Below are 19,459 nucleotides of genomic sequence, written 5' to 3' on the forward strand. Positions count from 1 at the left end.
CTATTGTGTGTGTGTGTGTGTGATTGTTCTCCAGTCATATCTAAGCAAGCCAGGGTGACTCTGTTTATTTTTGAGTTAGTAAGTCTGCTAGGCAACCCAGGAGACATCTCTTTCTCTCTCTCTCTCTCTCTCTCTCTCTCTCTCTCTCTCTGCAAACATGCTCAAATGCCATTTAAGGCTTTGTCAAGAGAAAGGAGAGTGTGTTCTTGTGTGTGTTCTGACAGGAGGGTACAGATTGGACAAAAACAATCTAGGAAAACCAAGGAACTATAGTTTGGCCTTTGGATGCATAACTAAAGTGAATTAAATCAGACTAACAAAAAACAATGATGAAAAAGGTGAAGGTAACCGGTTTATATTCATTTTTTTAAAAACACAACACCAATGTAATAAATGTTTTGGTGGTGTAATGTTTTGGGGATATTTTCTTGGCACACATTGGCCCCATTAGTACCAACTGAGCATTGTGTCAACACCACAGCCTACCTGAGTATTGTTGCTGACTATGTCCATCCTTTTATGACCACAGTGTACCCATCTTCTGATGGCTACTTCCAACAGGATAACGCACCATGCAAGTGCAAATCATCTCAGACTGGTTTCTTGAACATGACAATGTGTTCACTGTACTCAAATGGCCTCCACAGTCACCAGATCTCAATACAATTGAGCACCTTTGGAATGTGTTGGAACAGGAGATTCGCATTATGCATGTGCAGCTGACTAATCTGCAGCCGCTGTGTGATGCTTTCATGTCAATCAATGTAGACCAATGTCTCGGAGTAATTTTTCCAGTACCTTGTTGTATCTATGCCATGAAGGTTTAAGGCAAGCTCTGAAAGCAAAAGGTGGTCCAACCTGGTACTAGTAAGGTGTACCTAATAAAGTGGCCGGTGTGTGTGTGTGTGTAATGTTTATATTTAACAAAATGTAACATTTACTTTTATAAATTTATTAAATATAACTTTAAAAATTCATTATAATTAACAAAATTATATATAAATATTAATATATATGTACAAATTTAAAAACGGTTTACATGTGATTTTATTCTGATAACGATTAGTCACTATTAATGATTTAAAGAATTACTTTCATTTTCTGAAAAACAAATGCTCTAAATGGAATTTGTGTTGTCTGACCTTTATTGAATAAAACAAATATTAACATTTTAAGCAAACCTATATCAAAAACAACCCACACGTAATCTATAGATGTGTATATATGAATGATTCAAAACAGACAGGATTGATTTTGAATGTGAACTACTTGGCTAAATCTGAGTGTGGTGAGTGTTATTTATCACTGCACAGCGATTGTGTCGACGGTGCACATTTAAATCTGCAGCTCTGGCTCACTAACACAGGCTTTAGCAGAATCACGTCTTGTACTAAGAAACTGTAAATTTAGCTTGTGTGTGTGGCGATCAGCTGTGCTGGCGGTCTGTGTTTAGAGATACTAGATGATGCATATGTGTGCGTGTGTTTATATATAGTATGTGTGAGATACAGTGAAGGTAATAGTTGAATGTGTACTGTACATACTGTATATTTATAGGAATTTGCTCTTGCATATCAGAAAAAATAAATGCTATTGTTTAGGGGATTCATATTTATTAAAAGAAACCTGAGTGGGGAAAAATGTTTCTACCGAAATACTATGCAGCAAAATTGATTTCATTAACGATCATCAACGCAAATCAGCTTGATAATTAGAAGTATCATCAGTTATTGCTGCTAAAATATATGAAAATAAACGTTTATTTGATTTTTATTTAACATTTAAATAAACATATGGGGTTAAGTCATTTCTTCCAAATTTCTAATATACACATTGTCATTTAGAGCAGTTTTGCATACGACAACTTAGGCATGGTTTCTTCTGTAGATTATCGAGACAAAATATAGCTTAAAGGGGCTAATAATTTTGTCCCTGAAATGGTGTTTAAAAAATTAAAAACTGCTTTTATTGTAGCCAAAACAAAACAAATAAGCCTTTCTCCAGAACAAAAATATTATTAGACATACTGTAAAAATTTCCTTGCTCTTTTAAACATCATTTGGAAAATATTTAAAAAAGAAGAAAACAATTTGAAGGGGGCTAATAATTCTGACTTTAACTATATATGTATATGTGTGTATATATATACATATTTTATAAAGCAAATGCAGTAAATAAATGTTATTTATATTTTCTGTATATACATATTACAGATATGCTACTTTTTTAAAAGATATTTTTTTTAGAAAGTAGATGCATTAAAAAAATATTCATTGTTGATATAAATTAGTTATTTGTTTTTACATAAATACGTTACTTTTAATAAATATTAGCTTTTATTAAGGAATTAATATTATTTTAATTTTTGCTTGTAAAAACATGCTTATATTCATTTTAGACAATACAATACCAATGGCTTAACTACAGATGAGTAAAGAAATCAGTATGTGGTGGAATAATCATGTTCAGTTCCAATTTCAGCCACAATTAATGAAAAAAATTACAATTTTTGACCAATTCTCTTTTTTTTAAGTGCCATGAGATTTTTTTTACTTAAACTTTTAGTTTAAGTAAACTTTTTTTAGTTAACATGGTTATCAACAATGGTAATAGCAGAATTTCTCAACATGTGAATTGGGTAAGCTAATTTGTACTGTGTGTGTGTGTGTGTGTGTGTGTGTGTGTGTGTGTGTGTGTGTGTGTGTGTGTGTGTGTGTGTGTGTGTGTGTGTGTGTGTGTGTGTGTGTGTGTGTGTGTGTGTGTGTGTGTGTGTGTGTGTGTGTGTGTGTGTGTGTGTGCATAAAGAAACCTGTAAAAGGGAAAAACTATATGTAATGTCATAGAAGTAAATAAATGGAAAAAGTTTCTAATAAAATTGTACCTTATTATATTAAATCACTTAAGTTCTAATAATGGAGATCAAATTATCATGTATTTGGTTCCAATGAAGAATTGTTAAAATCTTTGCTTTTTTTAATTAAGGCAGTGGATTGATCTAGTCAAACAGTGTCTTTAAAATCGTATAACCATTGCTGAATTGTCAGTAGATTAGGAGGAAACCAGGAACTGATGATTGTTTTCTTTGCAGCTGTTAATCATGAGAAAGAGGTTTGGTTTTGATTCCTGATTGAAGTGAGGGTTATTGAATAATCATCATTCAATAGGAAAAGGCAGGATTCAGGGTCAATAGGTGTTTCCAAAATTTGTGACAAGACGGTGGAGACGTTAACCGAAAAATTGTAGATTGGGTGACATTCCTAGAAAACATGAAAAAGGCACCCCATCGCCCCACGATATTGATAGTTTTGATATGTGCTTTGCTACATAGCGTCCATACAATGCTGTGCTTATTGAGAAATCGAGTTGTTTACAGTCAGAGTATGACTGTATCTGCTTCATTAGCTAACTTATGATGTCCTTCTGCATGTTCATACAGTAGTTTGTTATTATACTGAGTGAATGAATGATTGAATGTCATGGCAGAAGGCACATTGATACCAGGAGGAGATGATTTCTGGTATTGATGTTGTGAACGGGGCTCTCTAGTGTTCAGAGGGTGTACTGCACTCTCATTGAGCTTGATTTCACAGCATCAAGACAATCTTCACACCAAGTACATCCATGTGGACATTTTTAATTTGTATGCAAATAAACCTACTAATGACTTTTACAGGATAGTTAAAAGAGACAGGGAATTAATCTGTATTATTTTTAAAATATGTATTATTTATGTAGAATTAAAAAAATAATCATAATGATTATATAATCACAAACTCCTTGTTCTGTTAATCATCGTTTGGGAAATATTTAAAAAAAAAAAAAGGAAGGAAGGCTAGTAGTTGTGACTTAAACTGTATATTTTTCTTAATTATTTATACATTTTGTTCAGTGTCACACTTGCACACACTTACAGAGTGTCTGGAAGTCGTGTCAGTGCTGCTCATTGACTTTAATGCTCTTTGCCCTGGAGGCTCTGACTTTGCTTCTGTCTCCACATTGACTTGAATGTGATAGTGTGTTTAATGTGATAATACAGTCAACTGAGCGTCTGCACTAGAGCTCCGAATAAGATAAAGCACATTAGCATAACAATACAGCCATGCATTTATATGGGCGTCCCGTCCCTGTGTTTTTCACCTGATGGTCACTTGCATTTATCGCATTGATGGGATTCAAAACTGAAAGAACAAGAGAGGATTATTTGGAAAAGGCTTAGATGGAAAGTCAGAGGATGCATTCTTTAACAAATAATTCACATAAATATGAAAAGCAGATTTAACGTATTAATCCTCAGGCCATCCAAAATATTGGTGACTATAGGGGTGTGCATTATAATATATGTGAGCAATATATATCATAATAATATGAGCAATATCACTCGAGTAGCAGTGGGATATGGGTGTATATCCTTGTGTGTTCCTTAGTGCCCCATCACACTGCTTGCTACGAGTGTAATAATGCGTTTATACAACAGTTCGAAGGCATAATCCTGTATATAAAAAATTAAATCAATCACGGAGAGTCTAAAAACCCCTTTTGTATGATGAACGACTTTCTTCAGCCATTAATTTACATCTGCAGTTAACGTTAGAACCACAGAAGCCGTTACTAATTCACCAACATAATTTTAGAGCTATCACTGAAAAAGTGTTGCATGCAGAACTGTTGCACACAGTTTATTTGTGTTGAATTTAAACAAAAAAATAATAATTTAATAATGTTCAACTTAATTTGTTTGTTTAAATTCAGCCCAAATAAATTTTTTACAACCACTTAACGTAAAAAAAACTTAGTAAATCCAGGAATCATCTTTGAATATTTTTTTTCAGGGTATATTTAAATGATTCTCTAGCGTAATGTCTAAAATGACAAAATTATGGGGCTGAACGGCATGAAATCCCATCAGTCCACAGAGATTTCCCAGTATTTCTCTGTTGCAATCAGATCACAATAATTAACCCCGAAAAAGCCAAATCAATGCAAACAGTACCATTACTTTTGTGTTTGTGATAAGGAAAAACGCTAAACACATTCGGGCATTTCTTTCTTTTCACTTAACTGTTCTGCAGAAGCAAAAACAGGAGACTTATTAGAAACAAACAGATGGCCAACCAAAAAGTAACTCAGGGTTATACAAAGAGTGGCCAACACAAAATACATACAATCCTAATATGTCCCATCGCACACTCAATACACTACAATTGCTATGGTATAAATACAGCACTACAACATACAACAAAGAGAGATCAACGTAGAATATCACTCACCAGTTTTATAATGATTTGATCAGCTGTAGTTTGAAATTACGGTGGGTTTTTCCTCCTCTTAGAGGGCTTATTACGGGGTCTCTGTCGCAATTATTATATTGATCTCTGCTCTGTCAACTTTTGTATATATTTTATAAAGCAAATGCAGTAAATAAATGTTATTTATATTTTCTGTATATACATATTACAGATATGCTACTTTTAAATAAAGGAGATGCATTAAAAATATTCATTGTTGATATAAATTAGTTATTTGTTTTTACATAAATATGTTACTTTTAATAAATATTAGCTTTTAATAATGAATTAATATTATTTTAATTTTTTTGTAAAAACATCAGCATTTTTGTAAAGTAGATGCATTAATAATATTATTTGTATTTTCAATATATAAATGTTTATAACTTTTAAAATTGAATTATTGATAATAAAGTAACAGAGGAGATTTTTTTGTGTGAACTATCCCTTTAGGCTAAAGGCCATCCACACACTCTCCGTATTTTTCACTTGTGGTATTTCTAGTTATGTTTTGTTTCTAATCCTGTCAGAATCTGCAGAGAGTCAGCTGAATCTGAATGCCCTGAATATGCACAATTTCTTCACAGTCTGTCACCATCTGTTTCTGCTTGCATAAAACACACACCACTGTTCCCTGATGGCGAGAGCGATACTAAGCAGATCTCAGTGTGAACGTACTTTTAAACACTTTTAAAGCTTGTTTTGGTGACGTACGCACAGCAGGTGTCCTAAATGCACGACAAACTGCCTGCGTTCATGTGTGTATGGTTGTGAGTTTCCTTTGAGGCCTGCTATCAGCTCGTCCTTTCCGATAAAACTCAACTAACATCTGATCTCTGCGGATGAAATGAAGTCGCTTTTTTTTCTCTTTGCAAGAATTAGCATATGAAATAGATGATGGTGGGCATAACAAACAGGCTGAGACTGAAATAGATTAAAGGAGTTGATGGTTTAGATGTGCGCATGTATGTACATCTCAGTTTGAGGAGAATATTTAAAGTCTTTTATTTAGATATCGGATTCCACACATTTGCATACTGAAAACATTCATAGTTTTAGCTTAAATTAGGTTGTATTTTGCTGAAAGAAATAGACAAAATGACTGATTATTTTAATTATGATTTTTTAACAATTGTATGTAAAAAAAAAATGTGACAAATAGGGTCAGTGGGTAGCATGATAGCCTCACAGCAAGAAGGTTGCAGGATGAGCCAGTTGGCATTTCTGTGTGGAGTTTGCATATTCTCCCCGTGTTGTCGTGGGTTTCCTCCAGGTGCTCCAGTGTCCCTTCACAGTCCAAAGACATGCACTATAGGTGAATTGAATAAACTAAATTGGCCGTAGTGTACTGGTGTTTCCCAGTGTTGGGTTACTGCTGGAAGGACATCCACTGCATAAAACACATCCTGATAATTTGATGGTTGACAAATGACAAATATGTATTTATTATAGAGATCATAGTCACAAGTATTTATTGGAGTCACATTTTATTTTATTTTATTTTTTACAGTTTATTTCTATTTTAAACAGGGCATGTTGTATCTGTATTTAAGCAACTTGGAAATTGACAGTTTTCTGCTCCAGATCTGTGCATGTTTGTAATACTGGAAGAAAATTATACATTTTAATTTGGGGGTGAAACGATGGATTAAAATATGTATAAGGGAACCTATCGTCTTCAGAAATGTTTAGTTGAAGCTTTCTTATTTCTTTTTCTTTTTGTAAGTGAAACCCAGGCTCATTGGAAATACATTTTTGTGAAACCTGAAATATGTTGCTCCAGGTATGTTTTGGTGGATGCTTCAGATAACAAATCCACTAGAGGGTGCTGTCTGCAATCTGAAATATGGTAGATAGGGTACATTTAGATTGTTTTTTTTTACAGTGTATTTCTAAGTAAACAGGACATATTGACTGGATGGTGAAAATTAGGATTTTACCAGCAGTGTTTTTTTATTTTGATATTAGAGTACAGTAATTTATTCAATTTTTATGGCAAGTTTAAAAAAGACATACTAGAAAACTATTTTAAATTACAAAAACAACATTTACTGAAAATAATATGAAGAAATATTTAAATCTATGCCAAAGTATTAATAGTAGAGTAATACCAAATCTAAGTTTGGCACAAAGACATAAACAAACAAAAATGATAGATGGATGGATGGATAGATGGATGGATAGACACACACACACACACACACACACACACACACACACACACACACACATACGTACATACACAGATCCAAACATATAAATACAATTTTCTAGTATACAGTTGAAGTCATAATAATTAGTCCACCTTTGATATTATTTTTTATTTTTTTTTATGTTTCCCAAATGATGTTTAACAAAGCAAGGTAATTGTCACAGTATGTCTGATAATGTTTTTTCTTCTGGAGAAAGTCTTATTTGTTTTATTTTGCCTAGTATAAAAGCAGATTTGAATTTTTTAAACACCATTTTAAGGACAGAATTATAAGCCCCTTTAGGCAAAATTTTTTTCGATAGTCTACAAAACAAACCATCGTTATACAATAATTGCCTAATTATCCTAACCTGCCTAGTTAACTTAATTAAACTCAGTTAAGCCTTTAAATGTCACTTTAATCTGTTTAAAAGTGTCTTGAAAAATATCTAGTCAAATATTATGTGCTGTCATCTTGACAAAGATAAAATAAATCAGTTATTAGAGATGAGTTATTAAAACTATCATGTTTAGAAATGTGTTGAAAAAATATTCATTCCTTTTGGGGAAAAAATAAACGGGAGCTAATAATTAAGGAGGGCTAATAATTTTGACTTCAACTTTATGTCAAAGTTGACACACATAAAGTATATATTCTTTTATTTATTTTTTTCTCATCCTTGTGTCATTTTTTAGCTGCATGGCTTAGTTTCTTGCGTGTAACACAAAAGCAATTGTATATTTCAGTGTTTTATCATGCTGAGGAAGTCAGTTAGCCCCAGTGTTGTCTGATGGTGTGTTTTGTTGCAGAAAAAAGGTTTTAATTTACCCCAGAATGACTAAATATTGAAGACAGACTTTTCATTTTTAGTGTAAAAATTTAAGTCCACGTCTATCATGTTAAGTTTAAAGAGACATTCAAAAATCTAAATTCCACCATTGTTTACTCATCCTTCATCTGATCAAAAGCTATTTCAGTTTCTTTCTTCTGCTGAACACATAAAAAAATGCTTTAAAAATTGCTGATTGCTGGCTCGCATTGTCTTCCGTAGGATTGTTTTCCTACTACAGAAGTCAGTGAGTGCCAGCAACCAGCATTCTTCAAAATATCTTCTTTTAAAGCTACATAATGAAATAATAAATGATGAGGTCATTTCATTTTTGGGTGAACTTTCCTTTTAAGTCTTCAAATGTAAAGCAACATGTTTTCCCAAATGTAGAGGAATTATAAGCTTTTCTAATGCTAGTCTGGGTGTCTCTCTTTTGGTGATCTACCAATTTAGTTGTACTTCCTCCATCTGTCCCGGGACTTGTCAATCAAGACATCTGTCGTCCTGAGTGTCTGTTTAACTCTCACTCTTTTGTTCTCTCTTTATGGTGCTCCATCATAGAAATGTGTCGTCTTGCGTCTGAATGTTGCATTGGTAATATGAGCTAAAATCAGCCATGACGTGGCCAATGCGAACAGTAAAGGTCAACATGCATTTGTGTCCAGCTCGGGGTCAAAGGTCGGCGCTGATGAAGCTGTGACTGCTTGACCTTTGCCGGGTGAAAGTGTGAGATGTGATGTGTGTTTGCTGGGATATACGTATGTTATTGGTCATTTGCTGCTTTAGACTGAAGTGATTTAGAGACTTTGTTTGAACAGGTGGATTCTGGGTACGATCAGTTTCCTTGCATGTCAGACTGACCCAGGAGAGTTTGAATTTTGCTCAAAACTGATTGAAGCTGAAGAAAGAGAATAAATGAGGCCTTGGGATGAAGAACAATAGCTCATGTTTTCATTTGGATTGTAAACATTGTATCATATTTTTATTCTACTTGAAGATAGACAACAAAAGCTTCTTAATTCTAAGGAGATCACATTTTTCAGTGTCAGCAGTGGTGGAAAGAGTACTGAAAAATCATACTCAAGTAAAAGTACCACTACTTGCCTAAAAATGTAGTGCAAGTAGAGTAAAAGTATCTGTTGTAAATGTTTCTCAAAGTATTAGTAAAGAGTAGACATTTTAAAAGTACTCAAGAGTAGTGAGTATTATGCTGTTAAAAGCTGATGCGTTTACATGTCATTCTTGCATGTGTGTAAACGTAACATTCTGTAGTGCATTTAGTCATTGCCCAGCAGGCACACAACATCATATAATATTAGGTTAGAGCTAGATTGTGATGTCAGGTGATCAAAATTCAATGTCTAGCGAGCGTCTAAGGACAACGTTATTTTGGTGTCCAATAATGACGTCAAATTAAGTTAATAGTTGGTTGATTTTAGGTTGTGTTAGAAAGTGACAAAAATCCAACGTCCAGCCAACATCTTCAAACAATGTCATATTGAGATCAAATACTAACATTTATTTATTAGGTATGGCAACCAAAACATCTGATAGACGTCATAGTGGTAACATCCACACAACGTCAAGCTGTAACATCTTTATTAGACGTTGATATTTGATAGATTTTGAGTTGAGTTCTGACGTCAACCCAATTTTCATTTCAATTTGACGTCAGGGTACAACGACAATATGACGTCCTGTTGACGTCTTGTGCCTACTGTGTGTTTAAGGCTAATTCAGTCATTATACAGTAAACATCTCTCATCTTCTCATCAGTGACATGCATCTAAACAGTCTCTGGGTCATTGTGTGTAAAGATTCTAGACATCTTCTTGTACACTTTTAATGCTTTTAAAAAGTTTGCTGATAATATAAAGCGCACATGTCTTGAGGTTGTTCATCATGATGTGATTTACCTTCTATGTGCGATCTGATTGGACAGGAACCACAGGGCTAATTTTTCTAATCCCCATAGATAAGAGAAAATAAAGTAGTGACTGCAGGTTGATGGAAAGTATTTGAGTAAAAGTACCAATACTTTCAGTAAAAATGTACTCACGCAAAGTAAAAATACACATTTTTATAACGACTTAGTAAATTACAATTCCTGATAAAAACTACTCAATACTAATTTATTCATTTATTCCTCTATAAGGAAAAGTGATAAAGCTAACAAAAGAGAGTCATGTATAGAGCTTTATACAGTGCATTTGAAAATAAAATAGAAGCAATCGCAGAAATATAATCAAACCCAAAAGTTACAGGAGCGGGAAGGAACTAGAGTGGCGCCAAGGCAAAGAACTAAAAACCAACGGCCACATAAACTAGAACACAAGATCCCCTCTAAACTTACTAGAAAAACTAAAAATATGAAAAAGAAATCGAAATCTTCAGCGTATGCGACGCCAGTAAAGTACACTCCCTAAAATAATAAACAAACAAAAAAAGTGTTAACCTAGTGTTTCTGAACAATTGAAATAACTACAGGCAAAATGTATGTCGCACGACTTGTTGACCTATTCCTTTTTCCCCCAAAAGGAATGAAAAACTTGTAAACCATATTGAACTTACAGTTGCTGTGATTAATTCAGAGACACGTAACAAATCATAATACAGAAACAGAAACGAACGCACACAGCACAAACACCCACGGCACTGACAAACAAGGCACGCTGGTCAAAGTTAAAGCAGAGCCAACCCTGATTGGTCCAAGAGAAAACGCCCTAAAGAGGAGTTACAGGCTTGGGATCCAATCAGCAAGTACCTGAGAAGCAATAAATAAAGGGGATAGGGCGAGGCAAGAGGGAGAAAGCAAAAAAATTCAAACTCCCACGGCCTGTAACACGTGAAACCGTAATGTTATTATTTAAGGTTATTATATCATCAGAAGCGTATGACGGCGCATGCCTAATTACAATACTAAAAGTTACGTATCATTATCTTCGTTGTTGTTGTTTTTTAACAAAAGGTAAGAAAAAATTTAATTAAATTAAATTAATGAATTAAAAAAAAGGAAAAGAAAAAAAAAAATGGAAACAAGAGTAATAAAAAGCAACTGAATGCAGTCATTCAACAACAAGCAAATGTTTTGGTGTTACTTTAATAACAAAAACCCTATTAAGAATGTTAGCAGAAGCAGAATATATCAGTGGTTGTCCATGTCTCAAAAGTGTCTGCATCTCCATCAGCTCGGGACACTCAGGGTGCCTCAGAATCCCTCATGAAATTTGGTGTCAGAGCCCCAGAAAGCCCATATGTCCCACCGCCCCCTAACAGCTCGTCAGCAGGCACCTCTCCACCCCCCAAAAACCCCCGAAAAGCAGATGATGGGGGTCTCCCGAAACAAAGAGGCCCAAGCCCCCCACATTGTCCACACATACTTGGGGTTTATTTAAGCATCCATTGAGAGCATGAATGGCGAGCAGAGGCTGTGATTCAAAGCTGTTGTTTTTTAATGAGCTTGTTCTCCACTGCCTGACACATGTAGCGTCCGCCACATATCACTCGCTTCTACAGAAACACAATAAATCTGCTCACTTCTACAATGTGTTTTGCTAACACTCCGATTGAGCTTTAAAGACCCAATTAGCTTTAAATAAGCCTGATTTCCTGAGAAAACTGTGATATAAATCTTATGAGACGCGAGTCTGCTCTTGAAGGATTGGTGGAGAGTAATGTTTTTTCATAATAAAAAGCGTTATGAAATCCATTGTTTAAGAGGAATTACAAATTTGTGTTAGAAATGCACAAAAGAAGACTTTTGCTGCTTGTTTAACTTATTTACTTGTTCTACTTATTTAAAATGAGAACGTTTTTTGTGAAATCTTAATTGTTTTATGTTCAATCCACTTAAATTTGTAAAAACAATAAAGAAACTTAATTGATTTGTTTTTGGACAACATGAAGGAATTGTGTGGAACCCAGTATTGTTTTACAGTGTGCACATTTTGGTTAAGTAGTTTGAACAAGCAGCAAAAACATTTCTTTGAGTTTGGTGAAATGGTTCTAGTGCTGTTATTATAACTTAACTAAATTGAACTACTTTAAAAAGTATTTTTGCAATTTAATTTAAAGACATTCAAAGAAAATTGGATTTAAAATATACAGTTGAAACCAGAAGTTTATACACTCTAAAAAAGGAACTTAACCATTTTTTTTAAATGTCGGATGTTAAATCATATTAAACATTTACTATTTTAGGGCCGTTAGGATAACCTAAATCATTCACATTTGCTAAATGCCAGAATAATTAAATTTTTTTTTTTTGGAGAATTTTTTATTAATTTCTAGACAGTCAAAAGTTTACATACATTTCCTTGGTATTTTTAGCTTTACTTTTAAACTGTATAACTTTGGTCAAATGTTTTGGGTATCCTTCCAGAAGCTCCTCACAATAGTTTGAAGGAATTTTGGCTCACTCCTCCTAACAGAATTGGTGTAACTGAGTCAAATTTGTTGGCTGTCTTGCTCACACAAGCTTTTTCAACTTTGCCAACAAATTTTCTATAAGATTGAAATCAGGGCTTTGTGATGGCCACTCCAAAACATTTACTCTGTTGTCCTTGAAGCACATTTTAACAAATTTGGCAGTATGCTTGGGGTCATGGTCTGTTTGGAAGACCCATTTGTGGCCATATTTTAATTTCCTGGCTGATGTCTTGAGATGTTGCTTCAGTATTTCTACATGATGTTCTTTCTTCATGATGCCATCTATGCTGTGAAGTGGACCAGTCCCTCCTACAGCAAAACAGCCCCACAACATGATGCTGCCGCCCCCATACTTTACAGTTGGGATGGTGTTCCTTGGCTTGTAAGCTTTCCTCTTTGTCCTCCAAATGTAACACTGGTCATTATGGCCAAACAGTTCAATCTTAGTTCCATCAGAGCACAGCACATGTCTCCAAAAATTATTCTTTTTCCCAGTGTAATTCAGCAAATTGTAATCTGGCTTTTTTGTTGATTCTGGCTTGTTGATTTTCCCATGTTGTCACAGGAGGAAGCAGTGTGTTTGTGGTTTTCCTTAAATACTATTCTACAGTTGTGCGTCTAATTAACTCAAATGTTGTCAGTTAGTCAATCAGAAACTTCCAAAACCTTGACACCATCATCTGAGCTTTTTCAGAGGCATAATAATCTTATTGTATGTAAACTTAACTTTCAAGAAAAGTTATAACAATTTCTCAAAAAATATGACCCTTTTTAAATGGTTATTTGCCTCTTTACACACTGTATGTAAACTTCTGGTTTCAACTGTATGTTCACTGTAAAAAAATGCTGGGTTTCTCACAATTCCTTTATGTTGTCCCAACACAAATCCAACATAGGCTCATTCTGAAAACAGCCCTATATACATTTCTGGCGGTTGCGGATTATGTAGCCAGAAGTACGTATGGATGCATTTCTTCTTTGTAATTAACGTTACGGGGAGTATGATGCCGTTCCTTTTCGCAATTACCAGCTGACCTCCATATAGACGGTTTTCCCGCTGTTACCAGTTTTGTCCAGTTAGCTCGATATGTACGTCAGCGGACTTGAGATGCAGAGAGGAGTTGACCATGACAATAGGGTTCGAGTCCGGCAAAGAATGGTTTAAGAAAGCAGGTAAGACAAAAACAGAAGCCAAAAAATGAAATAAATGAGTAAATAACAGGGTTAGAACGTGGTAAAATCTATAAACGTGGTAAAATCAGGCAAGGGCTTTTCTTTTTCTGGATTGCTTTCAAAAACACTATTGGTTGGTTGGGTTTGAGGAGGGAGGAGGGTGGGTCAGTCGATCGGTCAGTCAGTCGACAGCGTCCTCTGGTGGATTTATGCGAGAGCAGCAGGCACGAATGGCACTCGCGACAGAAATTTGAGATCTGAAAAAGCATACACAGCAGCCTCTAGTGGATTCATGAAAACAAAAACTGCAAAAAAAAAAAAAATTACCTCCTGGGAAGTATTTGGCGCTCTGCAGAAATGTATATAGGGTTACGTTTTCAGAATGAGCCAGGGTTGTACAAATCAAGTTAACAAATCAACTTAATCGTTTTTGCAAATTTAGTGGATTGAACATAAAATAAGAATTGAGTTGGTTCAACTCATTAAATAAGTAGTTTGAACAAGCAGCAAAAGTATTTTACTTTTAATGTGTATAAAATAAAATTATCCTTATTTAAATGATTAAATTATTATTTTTTAATATTACATTTTGCATACATTACATTAAATCACAAACAGTACTATATAAATTAAAAACATAAATTAAACATTTGTCCTGGCAAATATAACTAAAATTAAACAAGTGCTTAAATCTTAAATCTGACGTTTGTTTTTACAACTTTTTAAGGCTTTGCTTTAGTTTTACTACTTAATTTTAAGTATAGCTTCTTTAGTGGCAAATGTCAGTTTCACTGTAGCTTTGCCAACCACTAAAATCCCGTCAGGCTCTAGTAGCTCCGCTATGTCAGTTCCTAAACATCTGCCTGAGTAAAGAAGCCCTGTGTGTGCAGTGTATTTTTAAAACAAGCTTCATTCTGCAGCCTTTGAGCTTCTTTAGTGTGGGAATGAAGGCAGAAACTTGGGCGATCCCCAGAATCTGAGATCTGGCTTCTAATTTGTGGTTTGGCGAGGGTTTGAACATGGGGAAGACCTGGTGTGTGTCGCCGCAACTCCTGCCAGCGGTGTGTGCTACACACTCCTCTATCACCACAGAGCAGAACAGAGGCTGTGACCTGTGTGTTTGACAGGAGGTTTGATTTTTTATTTTATTTATTTATTTTTATTTTTTAAAGTTTTGTTTTATTTTATTTTTTTTGTTTTTTTGTTTTTTCTTTTCTTTTCTTTGCTTTGTTTTGTTTTTTTGCTTTGTTTTGTTTTTGCTTTGTTTTATTTAGTTTTTTGTTTAGTTTTTTTTTTTGCTTTGTTTTTTATTTTGTTTTTATTCATTCATTCATTTTCCCTTCGCTTAGTCCCTGATTTATCAGGGGTTGCCACAGTGGAATGAACCACCAATTATTTTGCAACAGGTTTTTTGCAGCTTATGCTCTTCTGAAAGTCACTGCTTCTAGTCCCGACTGGGTCAGTTGGTATTATACAGTGTAGTATTGGTATTTCTGCTTGGAGACCACATGTTCTCCCCGTGTTCGTGTTGGTTTTCTCACAGTCCATAGATATGCGGTATAAGTGAATTGGATAAACTAAACTGGCCATAGTGTACTGTATGAATGTGTGTAAATGAGAGAGTGTATGGATGTTTCCCAGTACCCAGGCATCCGCTGCTAAAAACATATGCCAGAGTAGTTGGCGGTTTATACCACTGTGGTGACCCCTAATAAATCAGGGACTAAGATGAAGGACAGTAAATGGATGAAGGGTGCAACAACACTGAATGCACTGATCGTAATGACAGGATCGCGGAACGTTTAGTATGGGTGAACAGCAGAGTTTTCACGGTTTCAGAGTTTGATTAGTTTTTTCTTTTGCATTTAGTCTGTTTTTAGTTTTTGATTTTTTAATTTACTTGTTGTGAGTGGCAGCCAAAAATGTTTTGCTTAGAACTTAGCACATATGAAATCTACACCTGCTGAAATCTGCAGATTTCTGTAAAAGTTTGAGCCCGTCATTTAATCTATTTACTGTGCGTATATATTTGTTACCTTTTAAGATATATTTCAGCAAAATTATTGAATAATATGCAGACATTTAGGTATGCAGTAATTTTTCAACGTCTCTTATTGGATGTATTACATAAAAGACCTTCTGTAGCTTTCTTTACCAAACAAACAAATTTATTTGGGTTTTGCATTGTAAACCTTACATGTTACACCTCTTATTTATTTAAAATGAGCTAAAGCAACACAATTCTTGAGGTTTTTTTTATTTTTAATCCACTTTAATTTGTAAAACCTAATAATTTAACTCAATTTCTTCAAGTTGTCCCGACAAAAATTAATTGTGTGGAGCCCAGCATTTTTTGCAGTCTACTTTCAATGCCATTCTTCATAAATTTACAAACGTTTTACTAAATTCCTTGCAGAAAGAGCAAAAGAAAGTCTGCCAATTTTGCCTGACCCTACTGATATTTTCTAAAAGAGCTTTCTGTTTTTACTTATTTCAGCTTTATTAATGAATCTGCTTAATAATGATGGTGAGTTTACTTGTGATTGGCTGGAGCGGTGTTTGGATGGAGGTCTGATGTGGGGGAGGAACAGAGGGATTCCCCCATTCACAGCTGATGGAGATCTGCCTGTCCAGCTGCTCTCTCTCTCTCTCTCTCTCTCGCTCCTCCCCCTTCAGCGGTGTGTTTGAGAGCGCACTCAGTGTTTCCTCCACATTGGAGATCTGCTTCTTCACTCACTCATTCTCCTGGTCTTTATCCACTCACCTTCAGTCTCTTCAAACTCTGTTCAGTTGAACAGTGATTCTCAGTCATCATGTATCTCTCAGTGTTTTCTCTCTCTCCTCTAAACATTTGTGAATGGTGCTGATGGATGCTGTTTTCCTCCTCTGATGGAGTGTAAAGGGAATTTGTGTGTTTGCATCAGCGGCAGGTGAAGTGAGGAAGATGAGCGTGATGTTGTGGCGCTGGGATCAAAACAATCACAGCATGAAACTGGTAAAAAGATATATTTGCTTTCTTTGGTTGTTTGTTAGATGGATAAGTAGTTTTTGGGGTAGTTTGTTGACTGCTGTTTTTGTACTCTATTTTTGTAACTTTCCTAATTGCTCTTTTACTAGAAATTTTTATATTAATATTGATTTTAATATTAATGCTATTTTAAATCAGTAATAAATCTGTTTTATTAAATATTAAATTATACATTATTAATATAAATAAGAATTAATTATCTTTATAATAATATAGTAACTATGTATATGTACTTTATATATTTATATAATTTATATTTTATTTGTATATTTATTTAATTTCTAGAATTACGTTTATATTAAATTTCAAATAATAATCAGCTCTAAATAAGAACACTGTAATATTAATGTAATAAAATATAATACATGCTATTTTTAAAACAGAAATATATAAAAAATAGTAATATATAATATTAAATATCTTTACAATCGTAAAATTATATTATTGATATAAAACTATATATTTATCATAATAATATAATTTTTATATCATTATAAAGATATTACATAAATATCAAATGTATTTATTTATTGTAAATATATTTATTAAATATAATTTTTTTATTTTTGTAAAGATATTAAATATACAGTTGAAGTCAGAATTATTAGCCCCCTTGAATTATTAGATCGCTTGTTTATTTTTTCTTCAATTTGTGTTTAACGGAGAGCAGATTTTTTTCAACACATTTCTAATCATAATAGTTTTATTAACTCATTTCTAATAACTGCTTTCTTTTATCTTTGTCGTGATGACAGTAAATAATATTTGACTAGATATTTTTCAAGACACTTCTATACAGCTTAAAGTGACATTTTAAAGCTTAACTAGGTTAATTAGGTTAACTAGGCAGGTTAGGTTAATTAGGCAAGTTATTGTATAATGATGGTTTGTTCTGTAGACTATCGAGAAAAAAATTAGCTTGAAGGGGCTAATTATTTTGTCCCTAAAATGGGCAGTTTAAAAAATTAAAAACTTCTTTTATTCTAGCCGAAATAAAATAAATCAGACTTTATTCAGAAGAAAAAAATATTATCAGACATACTGTGAAAATTTCCTTGCTCTGTTAAACATCATTTGGGAAATATTTAAAAAAGAAGAAAAAAATTCAAAGGGGCCTAATAATTCTGACTTCAACTATATATATATATATATTAAATTTATTTATTTATTGTAATTGTAAAAATAATCAGCTCTAAATAATAACGCTGTAATATTAATAATATAATATTATATTATATTAATGTTATATTTAAAACAGAAATATATAAATATAAACAGTAATATATAATATTAAATATCTACAATAATATAAAAATGATCATAATGATTAGTTTTTGACATTTAAACAAGATTTTTATATATATATTAAAATATATATTTTATTTATTTATTTTATGTAACTACATTTATGATAAAATATCAAATAATAATAAGCTTTAAATAATAACACTTTGTAATTAATTTGACAGGTTTTACAATATTTATATTGTCCATTTGTTGTTTGAAAACATAACATAATAAAAACATTATTAACATTAGTTTTCACATATAGCTGGCATAATATTTATCCGACTTAAAATACTTGCTAAAAACTTTTGTTTTGGTGAAAACCTTCACATAGCTGCTGGTCATATTTTGCCTCACCTGATGTATAGCCAAGTTTTTGATCTTCAATTTGCTCTTTTTTAATGAATTTAAGACTTGATCTTACTCTCACATGTTGTGCTAAATAGCTCCTGGTTGTTTTATCATATAGTGCAAAACAAATATTATGTTTTTTTTCCCTCAAAACTTCGGTTATTTTGCGTTTAAGACCTGCTCAGACCCATGCACACTTTAATGCTGATGCTCATGATGTTGTTTTCTGTTATAAAATCTTTCTTTTACAATATAGAGTCCACATCAGACTATCTGGCAGGTAATAATAATAAAGCAAAGGCTCAGCATATGAAGAATAGAGTTTGATTTCTGAAAACTACCTTCATACCTTCTCTTTATTATCATTTTCCTCAGCCTGGTCTGTATTCTGGCTGGTGTGGTGGTCTGCATGTCAAAGCCACAAAGGCAGGGTCTTATTGCTTGTCTGGAGATGAGGTGATAAGGGGAGCTCTTTAATTATGTATTACATGTGGAGCCCAGCACAAGTGGCAGTGAACTGAATATGTTTAAAGTCGGATGTGAGGATGAAGGAAGGAAAGGAGTGACTCGATAATATCAGAAGCCAATATTGCAGAGATGAAGGAATCAAAGCGACTCGCATTCATTCATTCACTTCATAATTTGATGTTTAAATATCCTGCTCTGTGTGGCTTTGCGGGACTGCGATAAACATCTCGGCTACTTTTAATTAGTGCCGTTCAATCTAATCCGGACTTCATTTGGTATTCTCTGCAGGAGCCGGCTTGTGCAAATTAAAATGAGCGCATCCAAGTTATTTTATCAGCTGCGTTTGAGTATTGATTCTTATGACCTTATGAACTGTGGCGTTTATTGCAATATGGGAGATTTTAAAAAGAGCATGTGA

The 19,459-nt window shown here is 33.7% G+C and overlaps 2 protein-coding genes across 18 annotated transcripts in view; one reads left to right on the top strand and one right to left on the bottom strand.

Annotated features, from left to right (window-relative positions):
* The window catches only part of LOC147835938 (uncharacterized), a 939,756-nt gene that overhangs the window by 398,086 nt on the left and 522,211 nt on the right, over positions 1–19,459 (bottom strand). The gene's annotated exons all lie outside the window — the stretch shown is intronic.
* The window catches only part of nav2a (neuron navigator 2a), a 400,576-nt gene that overhangs the window by 209,048 nt on the left and 172,069 nt on the right, over positions 1–19,459 (top strand). For 4 of the 17 annotated variants that reach the window (XM_087260662.1, XM_087260665.1, XM_087260664.1 and 1 more), the window contains exon 1: positions 16,618–16,902. The exons of the other annotated variants lie outside the window; for them this stretch is intronic. In XM_087260662.1, coding sequence (XP_087116788.1) covers positions 16,852–16,902 — 51 coding nt within the window. In that variant the 5' untranslated portion in view covers positions 16,618–16,851. Of the gene's footprint in view, positions 1–16,617; positions 16,903–19,459 lie in introns of those variants that run through there. 17 annotated transcript variants of the gene reach the window in all.

This window comes from Danio rerio, chromosome 7, assembly GCF_052040795.2.
Source record: "Danio rerio strain M-AB ecotype USA chromosome 7, GRCz13ab, whole genome shotgun sequence".
NCBI classification, from domain to species: Eukaryota; Metazoa; Chordata; class Actinopteri; order Cypriniformes; family Danionidae; genus Danio; species Danio rerio.